At 41.2% G+C, this 23398-nt stretch overlaps 1 protein-coding gene across 1 annotated transcript in view; it reads left to right on the forward strand.

Moving 5' to 3' along the window:
- The window catches only part of LOC122814344 (sulfotransferase 1C1-like), an 86770-nt gene that overhangs the window by 17056 nt on the left and 46316 nt on the right, over positions 1-23398 (forward strand). The window contains exon 2 of the mRNA XM_044086930.1: positions 21635-21726. Coding sequence (XP_043942865.1) covers positions 21635-21726 — 92 coding nt within the window. The remainder of the gene's footprint in view (positions 1-21634; positions 21727-23398) is intronic.

The following is a 23398-nucleotide window of genomic DNA, read 5'->3' on the forward strand; positions in this document are numbered from 1 at the left end:
TTGGTGAGGGACAGCAGTAGAAGGTGGGGCAATGTTGATGCAGTGTGTGCGTGTATGCGGTAGCCCTAGGTGTTGTCAATTTGCATGTGTGTATGGATGCACACAGTTCCACCTCATGGCTGCCATATACTGGTGTTTGTGGACAGCCACAGACTGTACCTGCCAGGTCATACAGATCAGTGTCTCTGGCCACGGACACGGTACCTGTGCCTTGCAGGGGTGCTACGGACCATATCCGGTACAAACCCAGACTGGGTACTGTCATCAGAAGCAGGTGTTCGTTGACTGGACACAGATTCCTGTCGGGCCTGGCCAGAGCCACGTGCACGTGGTCTCCTGGGGCGGTCTGGTGACAGCACAGACCCAGCATTGCTGGAGCTGCTGCTGGCACTACGGGGGCAGCTGCGGCCCTGTTGTCATCCACGACGACTGCCAGCTGCTGCTGTTGCTGGCATACGGCCACGTCGACGCCTCAACCGCCCACCATCGCCCTGGCTCATGGACATGTAGTTGTGGAACCGGTCTAATATGTCCCCACAACGTCTGTCTATGACATCAGTGAAATCACGGATGGCAGCCTCAATGTCACGCATACTGTCAGTCATGGCTGTGCGACATGCTGTCAGCTCCCTCAGACCCTGTCTGGTGTACCGTTCCATACGTGACTGTGCCTACATGACAGCCCGAAACATAGCTGAGGTTGTAAGACCTCTGTGGGCATGTCTGACAGGGGCAGTACGCCCATGGATGCTCCCATGAGAACCCCTGGACATCTGTCTGTGTGGTACCATCTCTGGGCCATGCCCATGGCTGCTGTGTGGTGAGGCATGTGCCACAGATACCACATTACCCTGGCCAATGCCCACTGTATGCTGTCCATCACCTAGGGACATTGGTGACAAAGGGTGTATTGGCAGGATAACTGTGCACATTGATGGGGTCGACAGCTGTGTACTGTCAATCGGCTGACCAATGGCGGACCCTGGCATACCTTCCTGTGCCATTACACAGATGTCATCATTATCAGTACCCACGGCACCTGATTCAGGTTCCCTGCTACATGACACCAGAGCAGCACCAGAACCTGTGGGAGGGAAACAGGAAACACAGTTTACAATGTCTACACATTACCAGTGATGCACACATGCACACATGCACAGGTGCACACATGCACAGGTGCACAGGTGCACACGTGCACGGGTGCACACATGCACGGGTGCACACATGCACACATGCACAGGTGCACACATGCACACGTGCACAGGTGCACACATGCACACATGCACAGGTGCACATGTGCACAGGTGCACACATGTACACGTGCACAGGTGCACACATGTACACATGCACACGTGCACACATGTACACATGTACACATGCACACGTGCACAGGTGCACACATGCACGCATGCACAGGTGCACACATGCACACAGCTTCACACAATTGTACAGTACTCAGTATGCGTGATATGAACACACAGACACACCTACATGCATACAAAGAGCACTACTAAGTGAGCCAAATAGTACTATTACTATCAAGACTATTACAGGAATTGTTAATACACACTCACCAGCATGGATAGGCTGCATTGCTGTTATACCAGAGGGACCTGAAGACGTGAAGAAACTAATGTCAGTGGGCACAACTGTGCCATTGTTACTGAGTATGATACAGGTCAGTAGTACAACAGTCACCTTTCACAGGTCAGCTGCTAATATTGAGGATATCAGACTTGCACATTAAATACTATGGTGACAGCTACAAACCAAGGACACACCTCACACATGCATTAACTACCAGTGTACACAACAGTCAACTATACATATGGCATATTACCTGCATGTTCACTGTCTTGCTGCTGCGTGGCTCCAGCCTCCATCATAATGCATGTCTGCTGCTGTTGTTGTTGCTGGCTGACTGGAGCCACTACACTCATGAGTAGTCCCTCCAGTCTGGTGAGTGGGGGATGTGTAGCCACCCCACCACCTGTGGCGACCTGTTGCCTGTGGATATCCGACGCACGCTGACGGACATGTCTGATTAAATCACTGCAGTGATGTCGTACCTGCTCATATGTCCTATTATGCATGCCTATGTCATTTACCCGACGGAGAAGGTCTTGCCACAGTGCAGCCCTCTCCTGCTGATTCTGGCTGGTGCGGGAAAAGAGTATTGCATAATCCCGCACCAGGCTCTGGTGTATCTCCTCATCCTCAGCTGTGGAGTAAGGGGAATTCCGCGGGTGGGCCATGTACCTGAGAAAGAAAATAACCTGATATCAGCAATATATGTCAGCAGAATTTGGCGCACATACTACACATGCTACTCGACTGTTATGATACAACATATCTCACATATATAGCATCTGTCTATTGGTGGATACACATGTAAATGGCCAGGTATCAGTGCTCAGCCAGCAACTGTGCAACAGTACCTGGCACACTCCATACGACATACTACCAAACCCCAGCAGTCAGAACACTTTTTCAGGTCAAGAGCACCTCCTCACTCTGGGGGTTTGTATCTAGGTACTGTATGGCCTACATCAACTACTGTGAGCTGACCACACACTGATTGCCCTGGATATACATATCCCACCTCCACCACCAGCACAAACGACTATAGTGAATAACATTACAGATGCAAACTTTACACTTTGTAACAGTGACATGGTATCCTTTCAGCCCACTGGGTCAGTGGCAGATACAACCCGCAATGCTGACCCCTACATAATTGCTTTCTACAGACATCTCCGAGAATGCATGGATCATGCAATCCCATATATGACCAAGACACTCTCCACAAAGGGACAGCATCCTGTCTGGTGGACCCCAGCCATAGACAGATTGTATTACAGAAGATGGAAGCTACTGCAAGACAGAGCATAATTCCATAAAGGGAGGGCATGTCTGAGCAGCACTAGTAAGGATCTATTTTCCATCATACAAACATCCATGGGCAACTTTGAGAGGGAAATCGAGAGGGACACTACAGATAACCAGAAGGCCTTCTTCAGGTATGTTAGCAACCTGGTCAGAATCCATCCTCTATGCCCATAGTTAGTACACAACAACAAATATTTCACTGACACCACAGATATTGACAACATTGTGGCAGACAGGTACAGTGCAGGTGTCACCCCGCCCTCTCCCCCAAAATAAGACATAGTTATCCCAGCTGACTGTAACCTCCCTGTCATCACAGATGTCCAGGTGAGAGCCACTCTCAGGACAGCAGAATACACAACAAGAATGGGACCTGATGGTATCCCCAGTTGCATGCTACATAAACTCTGACAGGAGCTAAACACACATATAGAAGTGCTATGTAACACTAGCCTGACTACAGGATATGTACCTGTACACTGGCGTACAGCAGCAGTGGTTCCACTCCACGAAGGAGGCACCTCAACATACCAATACAATACAACACAATACATTACATTACAATACAATACTATACAATATGCTATTGCCCCTGGGACTACAGCAGCGTACTGTTCTGCTACCCTGACCATTGTGACACATGTGGTGTGACGGTACCTGCTGCTGTCACACAGTTACACAGGGTGACTCATATGGCATATTACCTATCTAACATTCAGCAGGGGTATGTGTGACATGTACTCATGGGGAGTCTTGCTTCTTAACACTGTGTGGTTTATTGCAGGGTATGTCTTATCTGTGGGTAGGAACTTTTACCTCCACATGTGCACTCTATTGCAGTGGCACGGATGACACACAGCAGTCATTTAGGTTGTGGATGGTGTGAGGTGTTACTATGGTTGTTGGACATCTGTCATGGGTGTGACTTACATATGTAAATCCGGGAGTGGTAACCTCTATGTGGGTAGTATATGTGTACTCTGTGGTGTTGTCAGTCACTGTGCATTGGTAATGTGTTTGAGTGCATTGTCAGTGTTGTACATGTCACTGTTTCCTTCTCCATATCTGTAGCTGTCATGTGAGGTCCATACCATGGCATCCATTATGTGGTGTGGAGGGGTACACCGACCTACATGTCCATAGCTGACGCACCATGTTCGCTGACACATACCATGTGCAGGTATTCCAGGGATAGTGTGCCACTGTGAATATCATTGGGGCCACTATTGTACACATTTATGACCCTGTTCACCCCTGACACATGCAGTGGTGGGCAGCCAATCACATATCTGGTGGTTACTGGTGTAGGTGATTTGAAATGTGGTATGGTACTCCGGTTTTGACACTGGTGTTCACTCCATGCCTTTGTCACCAGGCACCTGTTGTAATACATCTGTACACATGTGCCTCACTCAGAATTTATATACATCTCTCTCTCTCTCTCTATATATATATATATATATATATATATATATAAATATATATATATATGTATATATATATATATATATATATATATATATATATATATATATATGTATATATAGATATATCTATATGTATATATATATATATCTGTGTATATATCTATATGTATATAGATATATCTATATGTGTGTATATATATATATATATATATATATATATATATATATATATATATATATATATATATATATATATATATATATATATATATGTCTGTATACATATACACATATATATATTGATGTACATATATTGCTATAGATGTGGAGGGGGGCACAGAGGGGTGAGAGTGATAGAGGGGGTGGGACAGGGTGTGTTGAAGGTCGTCATATACAGTCATACCTGTAGATAGTCAGATCAGTCTGTCTATGTATATGTATCTACATATATCTATATCTGTATGTGTGCATTGCATATATATGTTTGTACAATATTCTATTTACATCTGTCTATGTATTCCTACATCTCTCTCTCTATGTATGTATACATATATGCATATCACATATATATATATATATATATATATATATATATATATATATATATATATATATATATATATATACACATACATATGTTGACATACATACGTATCCATATGATAGACAGGTATATCAACATGTTTGTCTACCATACTGTATACACACACTAACATACTGCTAAACATACATAACTGTGAAACCTACTTTGTACATGGCACTACAACCTACAATCAACCAACATTGATATGTGCACATAGATGCTCTCACATACAAATGTATGTACAGCCTTCACTGATAGTTGCTGTATGTCCCCTGCCCTTTACACATCTTCATATACATATGGATACAGACCAATGACACATATGGAGGGTTCACAGTATGTAGACCTTTATAGTATTACTTTACATTACCTGTGTTTGTCACAGCTGCTTGTGTTGCCGTCTGGTTCTCTGTCCTGCTGCTCCACTTCCCAGTTGTCAGCTTTCAGGTGGCTGTTGCTGAACAATTTTTTTGTCTGCATAATTGCAATTTTCTATGTCTCTCTCTCTCTCTCTCTCTCTGTCTGTCTCTCACATCCTTCTCAGGGTGCAATGAAAGTATTGCATATGTGGACTGGGAGTACAGCATACTTTTGTAGGTATCTGTATATGCCCATGTGATGGCCTCTGCACCAATTGTTAGCCAGCATTTGCTAATTGCATGCAGCCAGTTGTGCACTGATTGCAGTTCTCACTGTGATTTCAGAACAGTGCTATAAAAAGGTTTGTGAGATAGGCGTAGCCCTTTCAGATTTTAAGGGCAGGGACCATGCTGTTATGCTGTGGACAATGTTCTGTGAGTGTAAAGGTTGGTATCTCTCTCATATTTCCAGCTGTGTTGTAGATTAACATTCCTCCATTCATTTCTCCAATTTTCTGTGCTAACTGTGTATGTACACTGACACCTACAACTACTACTACTGTTAATCTGTGTGTGTGTGCTTTCCTTTCACTTTTGCTTGCACTTTGTTGCTAAGGCTTCAATATTTGCCCTTTACAGTCACTACTTGTATGCCTGCTAGGTGTCCTGACTGTAGTGTGCTGCTGTAGCTTTCCTATTTTCCATGTATATTCACACCTTGGAATGCTTGCTATATCTGCTAGGGTGTTACAGCATGCAGTGTGGTCTGGCCATGGTGTGGGCCTTGACATCTATTAGGGTATTTGAGTATGCTGCTGAGCAGGCCCCAGAGACTTTCAGGTTCATCTGTTATCTGCCTCATGGAATGGTACATATCAGTGGGGTACACCCATTAAAATTTCTGGTATGCTGCAGTTGTGACTGTGGGTTAGCATGAGCATATGTATTACTACACTTTTTCTGCCATGCAAGTGGTGAATACTTTCAGGACTCCATAGTTACCATTGCATGTGTTACACCTTTCTGCCTACTGTTTGTACATTTCACATGGAGTACGTGGGGCATCCCTGTAAGTCATTCACTGTTGCTATGTCTAGGCTCTTAACTATTCAAATATGGTGGTGTCAGACCCGTCATGTGTACAGTTATTTGCAGGTTGTCCACATTTCTGCCTCATATTTTGGTCAATATCTCATGCACACCTTTTTCTGGCAAATCACTCTGGGCTCAAGTCAGAATATGGTGACAAACATTCAAGTTTCAGACTTCATACCCTTCCAAACATCCCACAAAATGCAGACCCTGTTACTCTCTGAACTGTCTGCGTTTGTTGTAACATTATTTGTAATGTGTCCCTGGTTTTGGGCCTTTGCTCCACATATTTTATTACTTGGTCCAGATGTGTTCCTGTAAGAGGTTGTGGGGTATGGGCAGTGATTATCCTGCTGTGAGTATGTGTGTGGCTTGCAAGGTGCTATAGTGACATTATTACCTACTAGCTACTAACTAGCATGGCTGTTTCTGTTCACACACTACTATTATGGAAATCCACTAGTTTTGATAGTAATTCTAAACGGCATGCTTTGTGTACTATACATCTATATTCCCTTTACATTCATTCCTACTATTACATGATATATTTATTTTAGCACAATGTTATTGTGTAAGAGTCATGGCTTAGTGGTAAGTCATGCAGACTACTGTTTCCTGGGTTCGGGACTGCCAGTGGGATTTTATTTTGCTTCTGAACTGACTACAAGACCTGTCAAAGTGACTAAGGCACTTTTAAGCAGTTGTAACCGGGTTAGCGCTGGTTTGCGTGGAGCTCACGCATGCGCACTGGCGTTTAGCTTCGCGCACACAAGCGCACACCTGCTTACAACCGCTTAAACGTGCTTACTCTTGCGCACACCCGCGCTATTTTGCTTTGAAAGAAATGAAAATGGGGAGACAGAAAAGTGGTGAAAAAGGGGTCACAGAGGGTAAGACATTAAGGAAACAAGCTTGGGTTTTGCAGGAGGGATGTAGGTAAGGCCCATAGCTGCCCATTTCTTCATCAGCAACAGCTGTGCATATGTATGTAATTTGGTGTGACATTTGAAACCTTCCACCCCTGAGAGAGGTGTCAGGACAACAATAATACTTGTTGTACAGCCAATTGTAATTGATAGGTTCCATGTCCAGCAGACATGTGTGCGGAATGGGCAGCTATGTATGGGGCGTAATTTTTTTGTGGGTACAGAGTGCCCTTTTTTTTTTTTCAGGTGAGAGTGGTATGTCAGGTGAAGGAAGTCGGTACAGCTGGGGAGGTAGGTTGGGTAGGTAAACAGACAAGACAAACAAGACGCATACAGGGCCGGTGTATGACACGTGTGGGGGGGGTTACACAATTGATGGGGACGGAGGTTTGGATATCCAGAGCCCATGAGCCCACAGATGGCAACAGTGGAACTGATATCCCCACCCATAGGCAGTTGCCACTGTTCCTTCACTGCCCAGGACGAGGCTGTGCTGGGGGCTGTGTAGGCGGGGCAACAGGCATGTCCGTTAGTTGCACCACCTGTGCCTCGAGCTGGCTTAGGGGCTCGAGAACAGAGTCCCGAATCTCCCTACGCACCACAGTCCGGACGCTACGGAGGGTGAGTGGTGGTTCTCCTCCGGCCACACTTGCAGAGGGGGGGCGAGCCCCATCCCCTGCAGCGCTTCCACCCGCAGGTGGCACAGGGCCACCGGAGGAGGGTCCGGACTCGGCACTAGTGCCAGGTGCACTCGCCAGCTGAGGTGGGAGAGGTGGGTCCGCTGGAACCCGCCTTCCCTGTCATCCTATGTTTTGCATTATGTCATGACAGTTTGGGTTAGTGACATATAATACTATTCACAATTAGTTGTAACAGCATGCATTAGTATTCCCATTAACCAAACACCCAGATATTCACACCATTGAACAGCGTGCATAACACATGCATAATTTGAACAGAAATACACAGTCCAACAACATGCAGGGTTAATTGATGGCAACAGGCCATCAGGTGTGGATGTATGAACAGGGCAGATGCATCAACGGACATGCAAATATATACGACCCAACAGGACAAACATCCAGGGGTGTTAATTGTGATTGCACATACCATTTTCACGTGGAATGGGTTATATGTGGTTATAGGGTGGGGTAAAGAAAGTAATATTAACACCTTTGAATAACAATACATATGCTGTACATTTGTAATAGCTACAGTTATATACACACTACTGTTCTGACTACAGTTTCCTATATGATAACTATTTCAACTTGGTGATAGGACTGTTACTGCAACATCAATATGCATTTTATTGTTCTTCATACACATTCATATCTAGCTTTGTTCAGCTACATCATCCTGCTACATTTGCTTTATATAGCTGTAGACAAGTGTGGATGTTTGGTATATCAGACAATCATCCTATCTGCATATTGCAGACTGAGAGCAACATATCCAGATTTTGGGATACACATTCCAGATGCAGCAACACTTTGAACAGATTTCGCTGTTTGGTTTTGAATCTCACATGCATTTCATTCTGTCTTGACTGCAGTATACTTTATTTAGGGGTTATTACTACTGTATTGCTGGATTCATGACACTTTCTCACACTCTCTCACTTGCTTTCATTTTACTATTCAGGATGGTACTTACTTCTAGGCTTTATTGACATGTTTTACTTGTAGTTATTACAATCCTTTCCAGCAGTCTCACTTCTGTCATGTTTCAGTATTTCCACAGGGATATATTTCACACATGTGATTTCATCATCTTCTGCAGCTATACTTTTCAGCCTGCTGCAGGTTGTGTACTATTTTCTTACAGGTAGGGCATTTTTATTTCAGAATATGTCAGACAGTTTCATTTTTCTGTTTAACTTACAGGCTGAAACACACTTTTGTAATCAAGCAATACTTGCAGACACTTTCACACTGTTACTTGCACATTTTATTCCTTACTGACTACACTGCACTCTTTTGCTGACTGTCATACTTTTATATTTCTTTACAGTTACTGGTAGTGGATTACTGACCTGCCTGGTGGTGCAACCGCACCAGCTTATCGCCATAGGCTCTTCAGTTCGCAGAACGGACACCTGCAGCTGTAATATAAATGAAGTAATATTGGAATACACATCTCCATAATATCAGCTAGTTTAATTTCTTACATACATAATTAAATATTACTTACTCAGTAGTGGGGCGTTGGGTGTTTGCCGGGCCTCCTGGATCCAAAGGTTCAGTTGGTCCTGCTTGCGTCACTTCAGGTCCGCATGGTGGTGACGGACCTACTCACCAGTCCTTGGAATCCCTGTGGCACTGGTGAGATCATGAGCCAACCGGTCCCACGCCTCGGCCCTGTATGCTCCCCAGAGGACCTGGCCCTGCATGAGTTGGGCCTCATGATTATGGACTAGGAGCCAGACCATGTACCTGGACTCCTCAACACCCCACCTCTGTGCTCAAAAGCAACTACCCTCTCCTACTCCTGTCATTCTGCCTGCAGGTCAGTTCTACAATTGTTTACGTTGTGTATTCCCGCCTATGGGGTTTATATAGTCCGTTTTTCCTGCACATATCTGTGATTGGCCATTTTGGAATTGTATCAACTTCAGTAAACCTGCATTGTCATGCTCTAGTTTGTATTCATTCCTATATATTGGCTATTATTGCATTTAAAGGTGCTGCTGTCATGGCTTAGCGGTTCTGTACCTTGACTATGGTGTATAGTATCCTGGGTTCGAACCTGGCCACTGCTTTTTATTTTTCATGACTGTCTAGACATGCTGATGGGTGTGTCTGTGTAAAGGCAGTTTTGATACGGCTTGCTCAACGTTGCCCGTCGGTTAGCTTGTTTGCGCGATGCGCAGCTCCACGCAAATGGGGTACGCTGCTTTAAGCCTCATTTGGCTATCGGCATGCATATTACGCTCAGCTCAGTTAGGGGCACATAGATTTAGCGTGTTAGACCACTGCTCAGCTACGGTCACTCATTTTGCACCAGTTAAACCACTGCTCATCTACGGGCAGATGCACTCACTCTGTTAAACTGTAGCTCAGCTATGAGCACATCTGGCATTTTTTATTCTTTTGTTACCTCACATTTCTTCAATATAAATGGGCTATTTCATTACATTTTACATAAATTGTGGTTTTATGTGTACATATTTGTCAGGGACTTGTTTCCTGCTTATTTTGCAAAAAAAAAAATAATTGGTGTTGTGGGGGCTCGAACCATGAATGCCTGCTCTTCAGCCAACATCTCTACCTCTACGCTATTGCTTCCTGGCTTATTTTGCATATTTAGTTCTTATATGCTGTCCCACTGACTGCTAACTGTAGCTGCGCTACAGGCACGCCCGCACAAACGAGCGCACTCACGGTTAAACATCTTTACAATTTAAAAAAAATATATAACATGTTCATTTATATATTTTATGTTCATAGTCTGTGGGGCATGTGTTGTGTTGTGTTTATTCACATTTCCGTGGACTCTGTTGTGGGTGTTTACTTTGGGCACTTTTACACTTCTAGGGGCGTGTCCGCTTGCAGGGCTCGGCCTACGGACACGCCCCGTACTGTCTTACACGGACCGTGTTAGACTTAGGTGTGATTCAGCATGCTCTCATGAATATGCAAAGCATGCTGACATCACTCTGTTTAACTGCAGCCTCCGTGTAAGAGTTATAACTCTTACACGGAGGCTTCGTGAATCCTTGCCAAAGTCTAATGACTTCTCATCTTCTCTTTGTTGATGATTTAAAATTGTATAGCTCATCAGATGAGGAACTGAAAGCACAGCTGCAGGTTGTCAAAACTTTTTCAGATGATATCTGAATGTCATTTGGTCTTGATAAATGTGCAAAAGCCACCTTTAAAAAAGGAAAATTGCAGCACCAGGAAAACATCAGTTTGGGACAAGAATGTGATATAAAAGAACTTGAGCAAGAGGGGGTGTATAAATACTTGGGAATTGATGAAGGATCAGCAATAAAACATGAACAAATACAAATAAGGCTTAGTAAGGAGTACTTTACAAGACTTAAATTAATCCTGAAAACAACATTGACACTTAGGAACAAGATCCAAGCTATAAATCAATTTGCTCTTCCTGTCTTAACTTATAGTTTTGGAGTGATTGACTGGCCCCAAAAAGCGTTGGATTGATTGGATTTCAAAACAAGAAGGATGCTTCATGCTCACCAAATGATTTATAAAAATCATTGTATACCAAGATTATATATCCCCTGTTCTGAAGGAAGGATGGGCCTCCTTGAAATTGATTACATGTATAGATCTGCAAACGTGGGACTCAACACATCTATTGACCTCACAAGATCCAACTGTGGTGAAAGTTTTGAAACATGAGGAAAATAAATCTAATATGACATCTCTGCTTAATTTAGCAGAAGCATATCGACGTCAAGCAGGAATGGAAATCAAACCAGAAGTGGATAAAAACCAGGCAGCAACTGAATGTGCTAAAAAATTAAGAATATAAGGTGAAGGATCAGATGAGAAGACAAGAAATGTGGAAAAAACATCAGTGTAGTTGCAAGTATAAAAAACTTCTGGAAGAGCCTCATGTTGATCAAGAATGAATGCAGGAATGGTTAAGGAGAGGTGAATTTACATCAAGAAATGAAAGGTTAATATTGGCAGTACAAGATAGTGGGCTGCATACATGCTTGTTTACTAAGTCCATTGAACATGTGAGACAAACAGACATATGTAGGTATTGTGGAACCGAGTTGGAAACCGTTACACACCTTATTGCTGGTTGCGATGCTCTAATGGCAGAGGGAATGTATACTGAAAGGCATAATAATGTGGCAAGATTGTTACACTGGAGATTGTGCAAATATGGTATCGAAGTGGCTGAAAAACATTGGAAACATGAGCCACAGAGAATCATAGAAAATGATGAAGTTTACATCACATGGGATCACCCAATACCAACAGTCCAAAAGATAGATGCTAGAAAACCGGACATAGTGATCCAAGAAAAGAAGACAAAAGTAGCATTGATCATTGAAATTGCCACACCTAGTGACTATAGTGTCTTGCGTACAGAGAGACAAAGTCATAAAATACCTTTATCTGCAGGCAGAACCGAGAGCCATGTGGAAGAAAGATACCCAGACAGTTCCAATAGTAGTAGGAGCAACTGGTCTTATAAAAATGAATTTAAAACAAGTAATCTCCGTGGTATCCCCGAAGTCTCAAAACAACCCACTAAAGTGTAGTGGGTCTAAAAACAAACAACAACAGGAACTGGGAACTCATGTGGCAATTAAAGCTGAACTCTTTTAGAAAGCCTGGACTAAACTGCTACTGTTCAATTAAAAGTGCACTGGAACTTAGAAAATTGCCACATTGTTTACATGACTAAGTGTATCTTTATTTTATTTTTTTCTACAAATTGGTTTTAAATACCATTTTAAATCATTTGACATTTAAGTGTATATTTTGTTTCCATCATCATACATATATTTTTTTACTTTTTTCTGGTTCTCTTTTTTCCACTTTATTCAAAATGATGGTAATAACAATACTAACTAATTATACAATTATATAGGTTTTTAGGGTTCTTGTACACAGACCTGAAGAAGTCTAGAAGGACGAAGGCGATCTTTGTTAACAATAGGTTATGAAAATAGAAACTGATTTTTACATGCAAAATGTATATGTATATATTTATATATAATTTTTGATCGCAAAATGAACTAAGGTTGATATATTTCCAGCCATGTAGTATATTGCCTTGTATAAAATCACAGACTTAATAATTTGGTTAAGTAAGATGTACCATTAAAGTACATTAGGGCTATATATTATTATGACAGCTACTAGGTAGGGCAGGACCAGCTCGAATGTCACACTGATGGGGGAAGGGATGTGAATTTAACATGTGTACCAATAACACTTTGTTTTACAGCACAGTAAACCACTCCCATGCCTGATAAAAAGTATATATATATTTAGAAAGCTTGTGAGGAAATTATTACTCTATTTTTGTTTTACTTGGATCGCTTGTCTGTGTACTTAATAAAGGATTTTCGACTGGAAACAGACTGCCTGCCTTGCTTGGATTACTTTCGAATACTTAGTAATACTGTAGAATTATATATTTTCTATTACTTTTTGACTTGAGTTTACGTTCGCTACTTCTACTACTATTGTCTGATCTGATTAATATACAGTGATTAACTAGAAATATATGGACTGAAAATCTTCCACACAGAGGTTTCTTACACTGTTTTATAAAAATGAATTTACAATTATATTTAGATATGTTACCAATTCATGTAACACCGTATGAATTGCAGAAGGAGTCATTGCTGGGCACATTGCGGGTACTGCGAAGAGCACTTTTGGCTAACATCAGAGAGTGAAATAATTAATTTCATAAACTTTAATTGTACTCTGACTTAGGAATGGGGTCCATTCCCATCATGGTATTAGAAACCCAAAAGACTTGGAGAAATCAAAAAAGGGATAATGATGATGCATTTTTTTTGTATTCAGCTTGAGGCCATGTTTCTGGCACCATTCATTTGTTTGGGTGAGATCCTCTTGGAGTATTTCCACGTCACTAGGGGAATTGATGACCGTTCCCAACCTGCAGTCATCTGCAAACTTGGTCAGCCATAGTCCACTGGTATTGGCCTGTACCTCAGAAAAGTATATCCCAAATAAGAGGCCCCAAGACTGAGCCCTGGGGTACACCACTCGATGCAGATCTACTTCTTGAGGTGGCTTACCTTATTTTGACTAGGTGGGTTCTATCAGTGAGCCATTTGGCCACCCATCTGATAACATATGGATTGATGCCTAGTTATGAGAGTTTATCTATTATGTCCTAGTGGGGAATAGTGTCAAAAGCTTTGGCCAGGTCAAGGTAGGTGGTGTGCACTGTTTTTCCCCTCATCCATGTCTTTGGTGACGGTCTCAAAAAAGTGGACCAAATTTAACAGACATGACCTCCTCTTGATGAAGCCAAACTGTGTGGGATCAAGTGTTTGGAGGTTGCCAATGTCCTTGTTAATGGTATGGGGCAAATTGTGAAAACTCTAGGTACATGATTAGCAGTGACTCATACATACCAGGGTTACATATGACTAACAAGGTGTACCCTGCACTGATGTGTGTGTGCTACTGGCATACTTCAACTGGATTTATATCTGTATCCAAGGTTATTGGCAACAGTGATCCACTAGCCATGACAGCATGTAACTTGAGAGACATGTATCAGGAAGAGTGCATGGTGTATATACCTATCCTGCTGTCATTTGTGGGCATGGGGTTGAACACTGTGACATTTGTACACAGTTTAATAGTGTACCCTTCCTACAGCTACTACAGGCATTTCTTTACCCGTAAGGGCTACTTAGCTCAGTTGGACAAACCTGGTCAACAAGTGTAAAATAAATGATGAATGAATGTCATTTATTACTTTCACAGTAGCAATCATAGTGTACTCTATTACCAGATTCTTTCCTACACAGTATTAGGAAATATATATCCTATAATTAGGATTGTTGGATTCTGGCAACAATCCAACCCATCATGTACACCTTCATGGCTTCACCCAACTAGTCCAGTCACCAACAAGGATAAATAAAAACTCCAGCAAGCACTCTACCCTGGATTGGATACTAGTCAGTAAGAACCCCCAGTCATATATAACAGACTGCTTATCAGATAGCCTCAGTGATCACTCCCCAACATTCCTACTCAAAGCTAAACCTGTCATCTATCGTCAAATACGTAAAAAAATAAACTTTAACCCACTCACATTCATCTCATCCCTCAAAGAATGTAACTGGCATGCTCTAAAGTACCTCAGTCTAGATGACGCAGTTGAATCTTTTAATACTACCTTCCTGAACATCCTTAATTCCCATGCCCCCATAAGATTTTCCAGAACCAAAGCACAACCCTCCCCATGGCTACAGAAAACCACTAAGTCAGAAGTGAAAAACAGGGATAAAGCCTGGGAGCACTGGCGCAAAACCAAAACCCCCGCAGCTAGACAGAAATTCCTAGCACTACGCAATAGAGTCAAAAAACTAATAAAACGGGACAAATTCCAATACTACCAGTCTGCCCTAGACTCCTCACAACACAGCCCCAAACAATTCTGGTGCTCCATAAACTCCATCCTCCACCCAGGTAAAGTCAGTACCCCTCCTCCATACATCCCTCACTCCTCAGAAAATATTGCTACCTCATTCAACACACACTTCACCAAAACCATACTATCACTAGCTAAACAACACAACCCCCCTCCCCTCCAACCCACACCTTCAACTAGTAATCTCCCCACTGTCTTCTCTTTTTCCTCCTATACCTACCTCCAACATAAAAAAACTCTTAACTAAACTTAAACCCACCAAATTAGCAGCAGACAACCTCCCAAGTGAATACCTACAAATCGCAGCTGATGCTCTGGCCTACCCAGTATCCATCTTGATTAACCGATCTCTGTCAGAAAGTTACGTTCCCACATTGTGGAAAGTCTCACATATAATTCCCTTCCACAAAGGCGGACCCTCTGCAGAACTAACCAATTACCGCCCCATAGCTATTCTCTCTCCACTCTCCAAAATACTAGAGAGATGCATACACTTTCAGGTCTCACACTACCTCCTTACTAACAACCTCCTTTCCAGTACTCAGCATGGTTTCCGACCAAACCATAGCACCACCACTGCCTTACTCTCCTTTACTAACACTATCCTTCAGCATAAAAACAATGGCTATCTCTCCTCTGCTACTTTCCTAGACCTATCTAAAGCATTTGACATGGTCCCACACAAACAACTTATCTCTGTCCTCAATAACCTTTCCTTCTCACAATCCGTCACCAACTGGTTTCAGAGTTACCTGTCTGACCGCCAACAATCCGTTGTATGGCAGAATGACATATCTCCCCAACTACCTGTCTCCATTGGGGTTCCCCAAGGATCCATCCTTGGACCCCTACTTTTCTCTGTTTACACCAATAATCTAGCCTCTGCCACCAAACATGGCACACTCATCCAATACGCAGATGACTCTACCATCATCTGCTCAGCCCAGTCCCTACCCAAATTGCAAAAAGTCACACAGGAAGCCTTTTCCTCTGTTGAAACATGGTTATCCGATGCCCTATTAATACTCAACCCAAACAAAACTAAACTACTCATTTTCCAACCCACCAAACATACGCAAAACAACTCTCACTTTAACATCACAGCAAAAGACAACACCACTATATACCCAACTGAACACACCAAATTGCTAGGAGTGGAAATAGACAATAAACTAAAATTTGACATTCACATATCCACGACCATAAAAAAAGTCCACAAAAAACTAGGAGCATTATACAGAAATAAACAATTTCTCACCAAAGCAGCAAAGATTTCAATAACAAATTCCCACCTTATCTTCACCCTACTTTATGCCTCTCCAGTATATACCAACCTAAGGCAATGTGATCTAAACAAGCTAGAGACCTGCTACAACAAAATCGCAAAATTCGCCACAGGGGCATCCTACCGTAGTCACCACTGTCTCTCACTTGCTGAACTGGGCTGGCTTGAACTCCCTCACCTCTTTCAGTGGTATCAACTCTCACTCACCCACAAACTAGTAAACCATCCACTAAATGTCCCATCCCTCCAGAATCTATTCCAACCCTATCGCACCACCAGACCACTAAGATCCAGCAACAAAAATCACTTGCAGATCACTAAAGCCAATAACTCTGCTGGTGAAGCACTATTCTCTTGCGCCATAGCCAAATTATGGAACTCACTCCCACCCACAATTACCTCCGTACCATCATGCACCAACTTCAAAACTTTATTAAAAGCGCACCTAAAAACATGTTGGCTATGCCCTTGCAACTCCCACTCTAATATCATCCACCCCATCCAACTACTACCTTTCTTTCACCTCCACTAACTACTTTGATGATAGCAAGCTCAGATGCTCATAAGCCTAGTATTTATTATACAGCAGGAACTTCTCATTGTTACATTTGTTAATGCCTGTTATGTACTTCACAGATAAAGATTCTAGTTGTCTACTGATGTACTATGTTCTTCATCTGTAAATATGTTGTAAGTAATTTCTATGTTAAATTGTTAATCACTATGCAATCCAATGTAACTACTGTCTGTTTATTTTACTGTGGAGCTTTTCTCCCCGGGCCTCCGCTGAAAATGGACCCACGTCCAGTCGGACACTCCAGGTCAACAAATTTAAATAAATAATATTAGTACAGTATTGGCTTTCTTTCACCAATAGTAGCCTTTATCTGTATTACACAGTACCTGGCATTAGTCACTTATACCAATGTTGGTCTAATAACACTTTAATTCAGTACACTCGGAACACTATACCCAATGGCAGTAGACAATTACACTTTCTGATTTATTGTAATATACCTTGGAAGTTAGACCTGTACTCACCACACTGCTGGCGCAGCCTCACCAAGCGTCCAATGTGGGCCTCAATGTTACAAGCTCTTTCCTCTGCAACTGTGGAGGGATAATGCATACCTGTCTTATCAGATATTGCTACTACAATTTAATAAAGCAACACTTTATATACTTACAAACTTCTGGGGCATTCTGGGCCCAAGCATCTTGGATCCATTGGGTCAAGAGCACCCCATTAGACATGTATTCTGAGCCCTAGTACTGGCCCTGCAGCAGTCTGTCATCATGGTTCTTCATGAGGAGCCCAGCCATAACCCTGGACTCCAACATGCCCCAGCGCTGTGCCCGAAAGCCCACTCCTTCTCCAGCACCTGCCATAGTTCCTGCATGGATCAAACTCTTAACAGGTTCTGCCTGTATTCCCACCTGTGTGGTTTAAATATGACCATTTTCCCACCCTTTGCTGCCATCAGACCATTTTCAAAAATGCTGAGCAAAGCTCAGCAGTGTGCAAAACCCATTAAGCTATGTTGAGCGGTGCTTAAAGTGGCAAATGCTTAGCGGTGCTTGGTGCGCAAATCCACTCAACTGAGCTGTGGAGTGCTTAGAATGGGACTGATTAGCAATGCTCAAGTCAACTAAGCGGAACACAGCATTGCTAAGTATTGCTCAGACAGATCCATTGCTTAGCAAAACTGAAGAAGGTCAAAGAAAACTTTTCATTTAAAAAAATGGATATTAATTACTCATTGATGCATTAAGTGTATGTATTTGACTTTACATGACCTCCCCCACGTGCTTTCATTGTTACCTTGGGGTGTGACTGTTCTGTATTGGACACTTGTGTTTAAATGGCAGTTTTCACCTTATATCTCGACTGACACTGGGATTTTGGACCAGCTACACTACCATGGTTAACAAATATCAATAACTACATCAATAAATAAAATAAAAATTAACATAACTGTTTTCCCATGTAAAAGCTGAAAAATTTGGCTGTGAATATTTCAGCTCTACAGTTTTATATAGTTTCTCGATGAGTTTAAGCACTGCCGAGCAAAGTGCCGTACCACACCACGCAAACCGCTCAGCTATGATTAAACTTGAAAGAAAAAGAAAAAAAAAATAACCATTAATTACAAATTAAACATTACACTTCAAATTATTACATAAGTGTCCGAGGAAACTTTCTTTATTTTAGTGCCGTATGGCACTTTCACAATGCAGGAGGTGTGTTAGGTGTACTGTAACACACTCCCCTACATGGCATTACACTTCACATTCTTAAATAAGTGCCCGAGGGCACTTTATTGTGAAAGTGCTGTATGGCACTTTGGGAGTGCTGGGGGTGTGTTACTGATCTGCGAGCACTGTAACACACCCCCTAGCACTGATTCAGTATCCATGTACAAGGCTCCCCCTCAGTAGTGCACCTTCATTAATATGCAAAGCGCACTGCCAAGAGGGAGATGTGGACGCGGACACCATCCACTCTGTGTAGAAATAACACTATTCCTACATGGAATTTATTAAATCTGGGAGCATGCTTATAAAGAAATTTAATAATTTATAATAATTTATTAAATATTATTTGAGAATGATTAGTCTAAAAACTATTTGGATGAAAACTCTCAAAAATGATTGTGCTCAACCATTTAGAAGTAGGAGAGTGATCTACAACTGCTATATTTATATTCTACAACAGCCTATTTTATTTATAAATCTTGCATTTTTTTTCTTCCTTTGCTAAAACAATATACATTAGCTCTCATGTGTCTTTCACTAGTTTCAGTAATCTCTCCATAGTTAGAATCTTGAGCTAATTTTATGTAATTGGCCATACAGTTAATAGATTCAGTAAGCTTTATTTTATAAGACTCAAACTCAAATCTCTAAACCATCTCAGTAGGTTTAGGATTAAATGATTGCAACAATCTTATCAGTTGCACCAAAGTTTTTTCCAGTAAATTTTCCCAGCATTCGAATTGAAACTACAACCAGATGAATGTCTTAACCAGATGATAAACAATTTAAAAGCATTTTTGGAAGGCAATCCAACCCACAGATGGCACAGAGATGCAATGAGCAACATTGCTGACTCAGAACAAGATGTTATTTTCATCTGGAGTATATTTTGCGCAGTCTTCATACCTTTCCTGTGTTCTAGTGGATTTTCTCTGTGTGCTGCAATTTCTTTCCACATTGCGAAGACATCCAATAGGTTGATTGCTGACCCTAAATTAGTCATAGGTGTGTGTTTCTACTTATGTGTAATGCTTGCTTACTACACTCCATGGGTGGCAGCGTCTGTTCACAGGTTTGCTTTATGAATCAAATATGGCCATAAGCGTGGCTTGATGGAATCCTCTCCCTCCAACATCCTCATCATCTTACTTAAATATTCTAACTTCCTGGCTTCACAACTACATAGAAAATTAAAAAGTCTCAAAAAATTGAATCACTACCAGTGCACTAAAAGGAACTCTGCTAGCAGTAATTCTCAGTGAGAAATAGCAGTCACTGAGTTTCAGTACCTTGAATTGTACTTGACTTGTAACCTTGTTCTCTTTAAAGTTGTCTTTCTCACTATCTCTCTCTCTTACAAGTTACAGCTGAACCCAACATTAATCCCACATACGGCCACCACTATCTACAGAGTTTGCAAGGCAAAGGAGGGAAATGGAAGTTGTTTGAGGTCTTTCCTGTATATCACACTTGCACACACTCACATCTATGGACAACTTAAGAGTTTCCAATCCACCAACTCCATGTCTTTGGAATGTAGAAGGAAATATAAGCACATGGAGAAAACCCATGCAGATACTGGCGGGACATGCAGACTCCACAAAGAAGTCACTTCAGCTGAGAACTGAACCAGAGAACTTCTTGCTTTGAGGTGGCAATGTTACCCATTGTGCCACTGTTCCTCCCAACACTTGACTAGGGTTAAGGAAATAATTTCTCAGGAATTTCTCATTAAATTGTAGGCTTTAGCTCTAGCTGTTCAATAAGAGAAATATATTTTTGTTAATTCATTTTAATTTTATTGACCAAACAATTTGTCCATTATTTCAAGTTTTTTGTGTTGGGTCCAGATTTAAACATTAAATGCAGTTAGATTGCTTAGAGATTTCATTTTTCTTTCGTTATCCGACTCTGGATCTCTTGGAAGCTTGCAAAAGCTGAACTTCTAAAAAAATTTTGAAAACTCATTGCTAAAAATGTGCTATATCTTACCCCCCCCCAACCCCCCAAAAAAAGAAAAACTCCAATGGTTCAAGATCTCTAGCAAGTAACCCAAACTTCATGGCAAGCAGCACAACATTATAAATGGCTCAGCACACAAAGCAGCTTCAGCAAATAACAGAAACAGAACTGGAATAAACAGGTTGGGTTTTATTTTATTTACATAATCACTGACCTTTTACTTTATTTATACAGCACCGTCTAATGGCAACACATACAAATACAAGAGCTGCTACACAGGTGATATGGACTATCACCCTTACTCTGCATAATTAGTCTAGCTTACAAGACTAATTACTTGAGTCACTTATTTAATTATATTTGTACACTGAGATAGTACACTAAACAGTACTGACCAATTTCAGGCTCAGATTGTACATTTATAAGTCATAAGACTTTGGGGTGCAGGGGCATAATTTACAATTTTGATGCTGTAGGGTACAGCAGAACTCAGAAATCACACAAATCACTGGAAGACATTTTGTTGCATTTTCTATATTTTTCTGTATTTAATTTGTATGCGCTTCGTTCAATTCAGCGTTAAGCATGTAATATTGTAGGTGATATTTTTCCTTTTTATTTTTTATAATGAATTCAGAGAAGATGCATCTGTAGCTGTGTCTGAGCATTCATGTTCCGTCTCTCATATTATTTCCTATATAATTTATATCTTCTAGTGGGATGGGGGTCCTGGTATGATCATGTCAAAGGATACTGGAAGAAGGACCAACACCAAATCCTGTATTTGTTTTTTGAAGATATGAAAGAGGTGAGTGACCGGATTGATAGGTGATAAAAAAAAAAAAAAATGATATGTGGCAAACTGATTACAAGTAGTCATTCACAGTGCAGCATTATACTACTGAAATAGAAGCAAAGTGAAACTAAATGAAAGATTTGGAATTATCTTCCTTAGTAACAACCACAAACAGCTAATGCCTGGAGATGGATATGACTGATATCTTTAGGACAAAGTGCTATTAGTGTTTTCTTTGTAAATATTTATTTTACAAGTGTGGTAGACACAACTTCTGCAATGAGTGTAATAACGGAATTGAGACGTTCATGACTCATACCTCTTGAATATTTACACAGCATAACATGACAAAATAAGTAGTTAGGTAATACGTAAAATCAGAGTTACTACACATATTTCTTTATTGTCATGCTAGTGCTGTATATAATACCACTCCTAACCACACAGGTTAATGCACTTCCATATGCATGTACAAGATTCTTCACCTTTTAGTTTTCAGCCTATGAGAACACATTTACAAGATTAGTGGAGGGCACGTTGTGCAGTAATTTCTCACTGTTTTGATGTGTGTGTACATCTGTTGTGTGTGCAAGTATATTTATTTCTAATTACACTGAATATCTCTGAAAATTAGGAATTATTCCATCACTTAATACTGTCATTGTGTCACTTCACACAGATGTGGAGATTGCCTTACTAGTGTGGAACCCTGGACTTTACCACTGACAAGCATTTAGTATTACTTCTGTTTCACTTATGCTACATATATCCTTGGTGGGCTGTTTAGTAGTGGTTCAGAGCAATATTAATCAAAATAAATAATGGATACTCATAACAGCACTTATACTTTTTTCTAGTTAAACATATACTTCCCACCTCATACATTTTACCTGTAACTGGGTTTTTTTTTAGGTGGTCAGGCCTGCATCTCTGTGGAATTGCTGGGTTTGTAACAGTAACATGATAGGCCGTTAAGTGATGCCTTCTGTTGGTGGCAGCATGGCATCAGCGTAAAGATGTTTTTAATGATATGTGGTGAATTTGACCAGGCAGAGCGAATTTAAAATTGCCACAAGCTTGAGCATTCTGTAGACTCTTTCTTTTGCGCTAACACTATGGGTGTGGGCCACTCTTTGTCCTCTACTTTTAACAGCACCTTATGCTTAGATATCAAAGCATAAAGTACTAGGCTAACCTCATAGAATTTTGGGCTAATAACTTGTTATACTGTCTTCTTTGCCTTTATTACATCTATTTTTCTTTTGACTTTGGCAAAGCTTGCTGAGAACTTAGTGTCTATAGGAACTGACAGCTTCAGGTCTCTGTCAACTGTTTCTTTCCTTGACTGCCATCCTTGACATTCTAATATTCTTAACACTTTGTCCTTCATATGCATAATACTGCTAAGAATTACATTACATTGCATTAGTTGTTGATATTAGTATTCATAATTTTATATTTTAGTTATTAATTGTGTTAATAATTCTTAATATTCTGCCACATCAATCCAGTTTCTCTTATCTAGTTCCTACTGGGCAATCCAATTCCTTGTGTCTGATATGCATGAAAATTCAACTTCTACATTTTGTTTTATATATTTTTGCTCAATATGATGGTGCTAGTGCTGAATGTGATGTCTGGCTATATCCCACTGGACTGCCACCAATTAAATGAGATGTCTGGC

This window comes from Protopterus annectens, chromosome 10.part0, assembly GCF_019279795.1.
Source record: "Protopterus annectens isolate FY-2018-M chromosome 10.part0, PAN1.0, whole genome shotgun sequence".
NCBI lineage: Eukaryota > Metazoa > Chordata > Ceratodontiformes > Protopteridae > Protopterus > Protopterus annectens.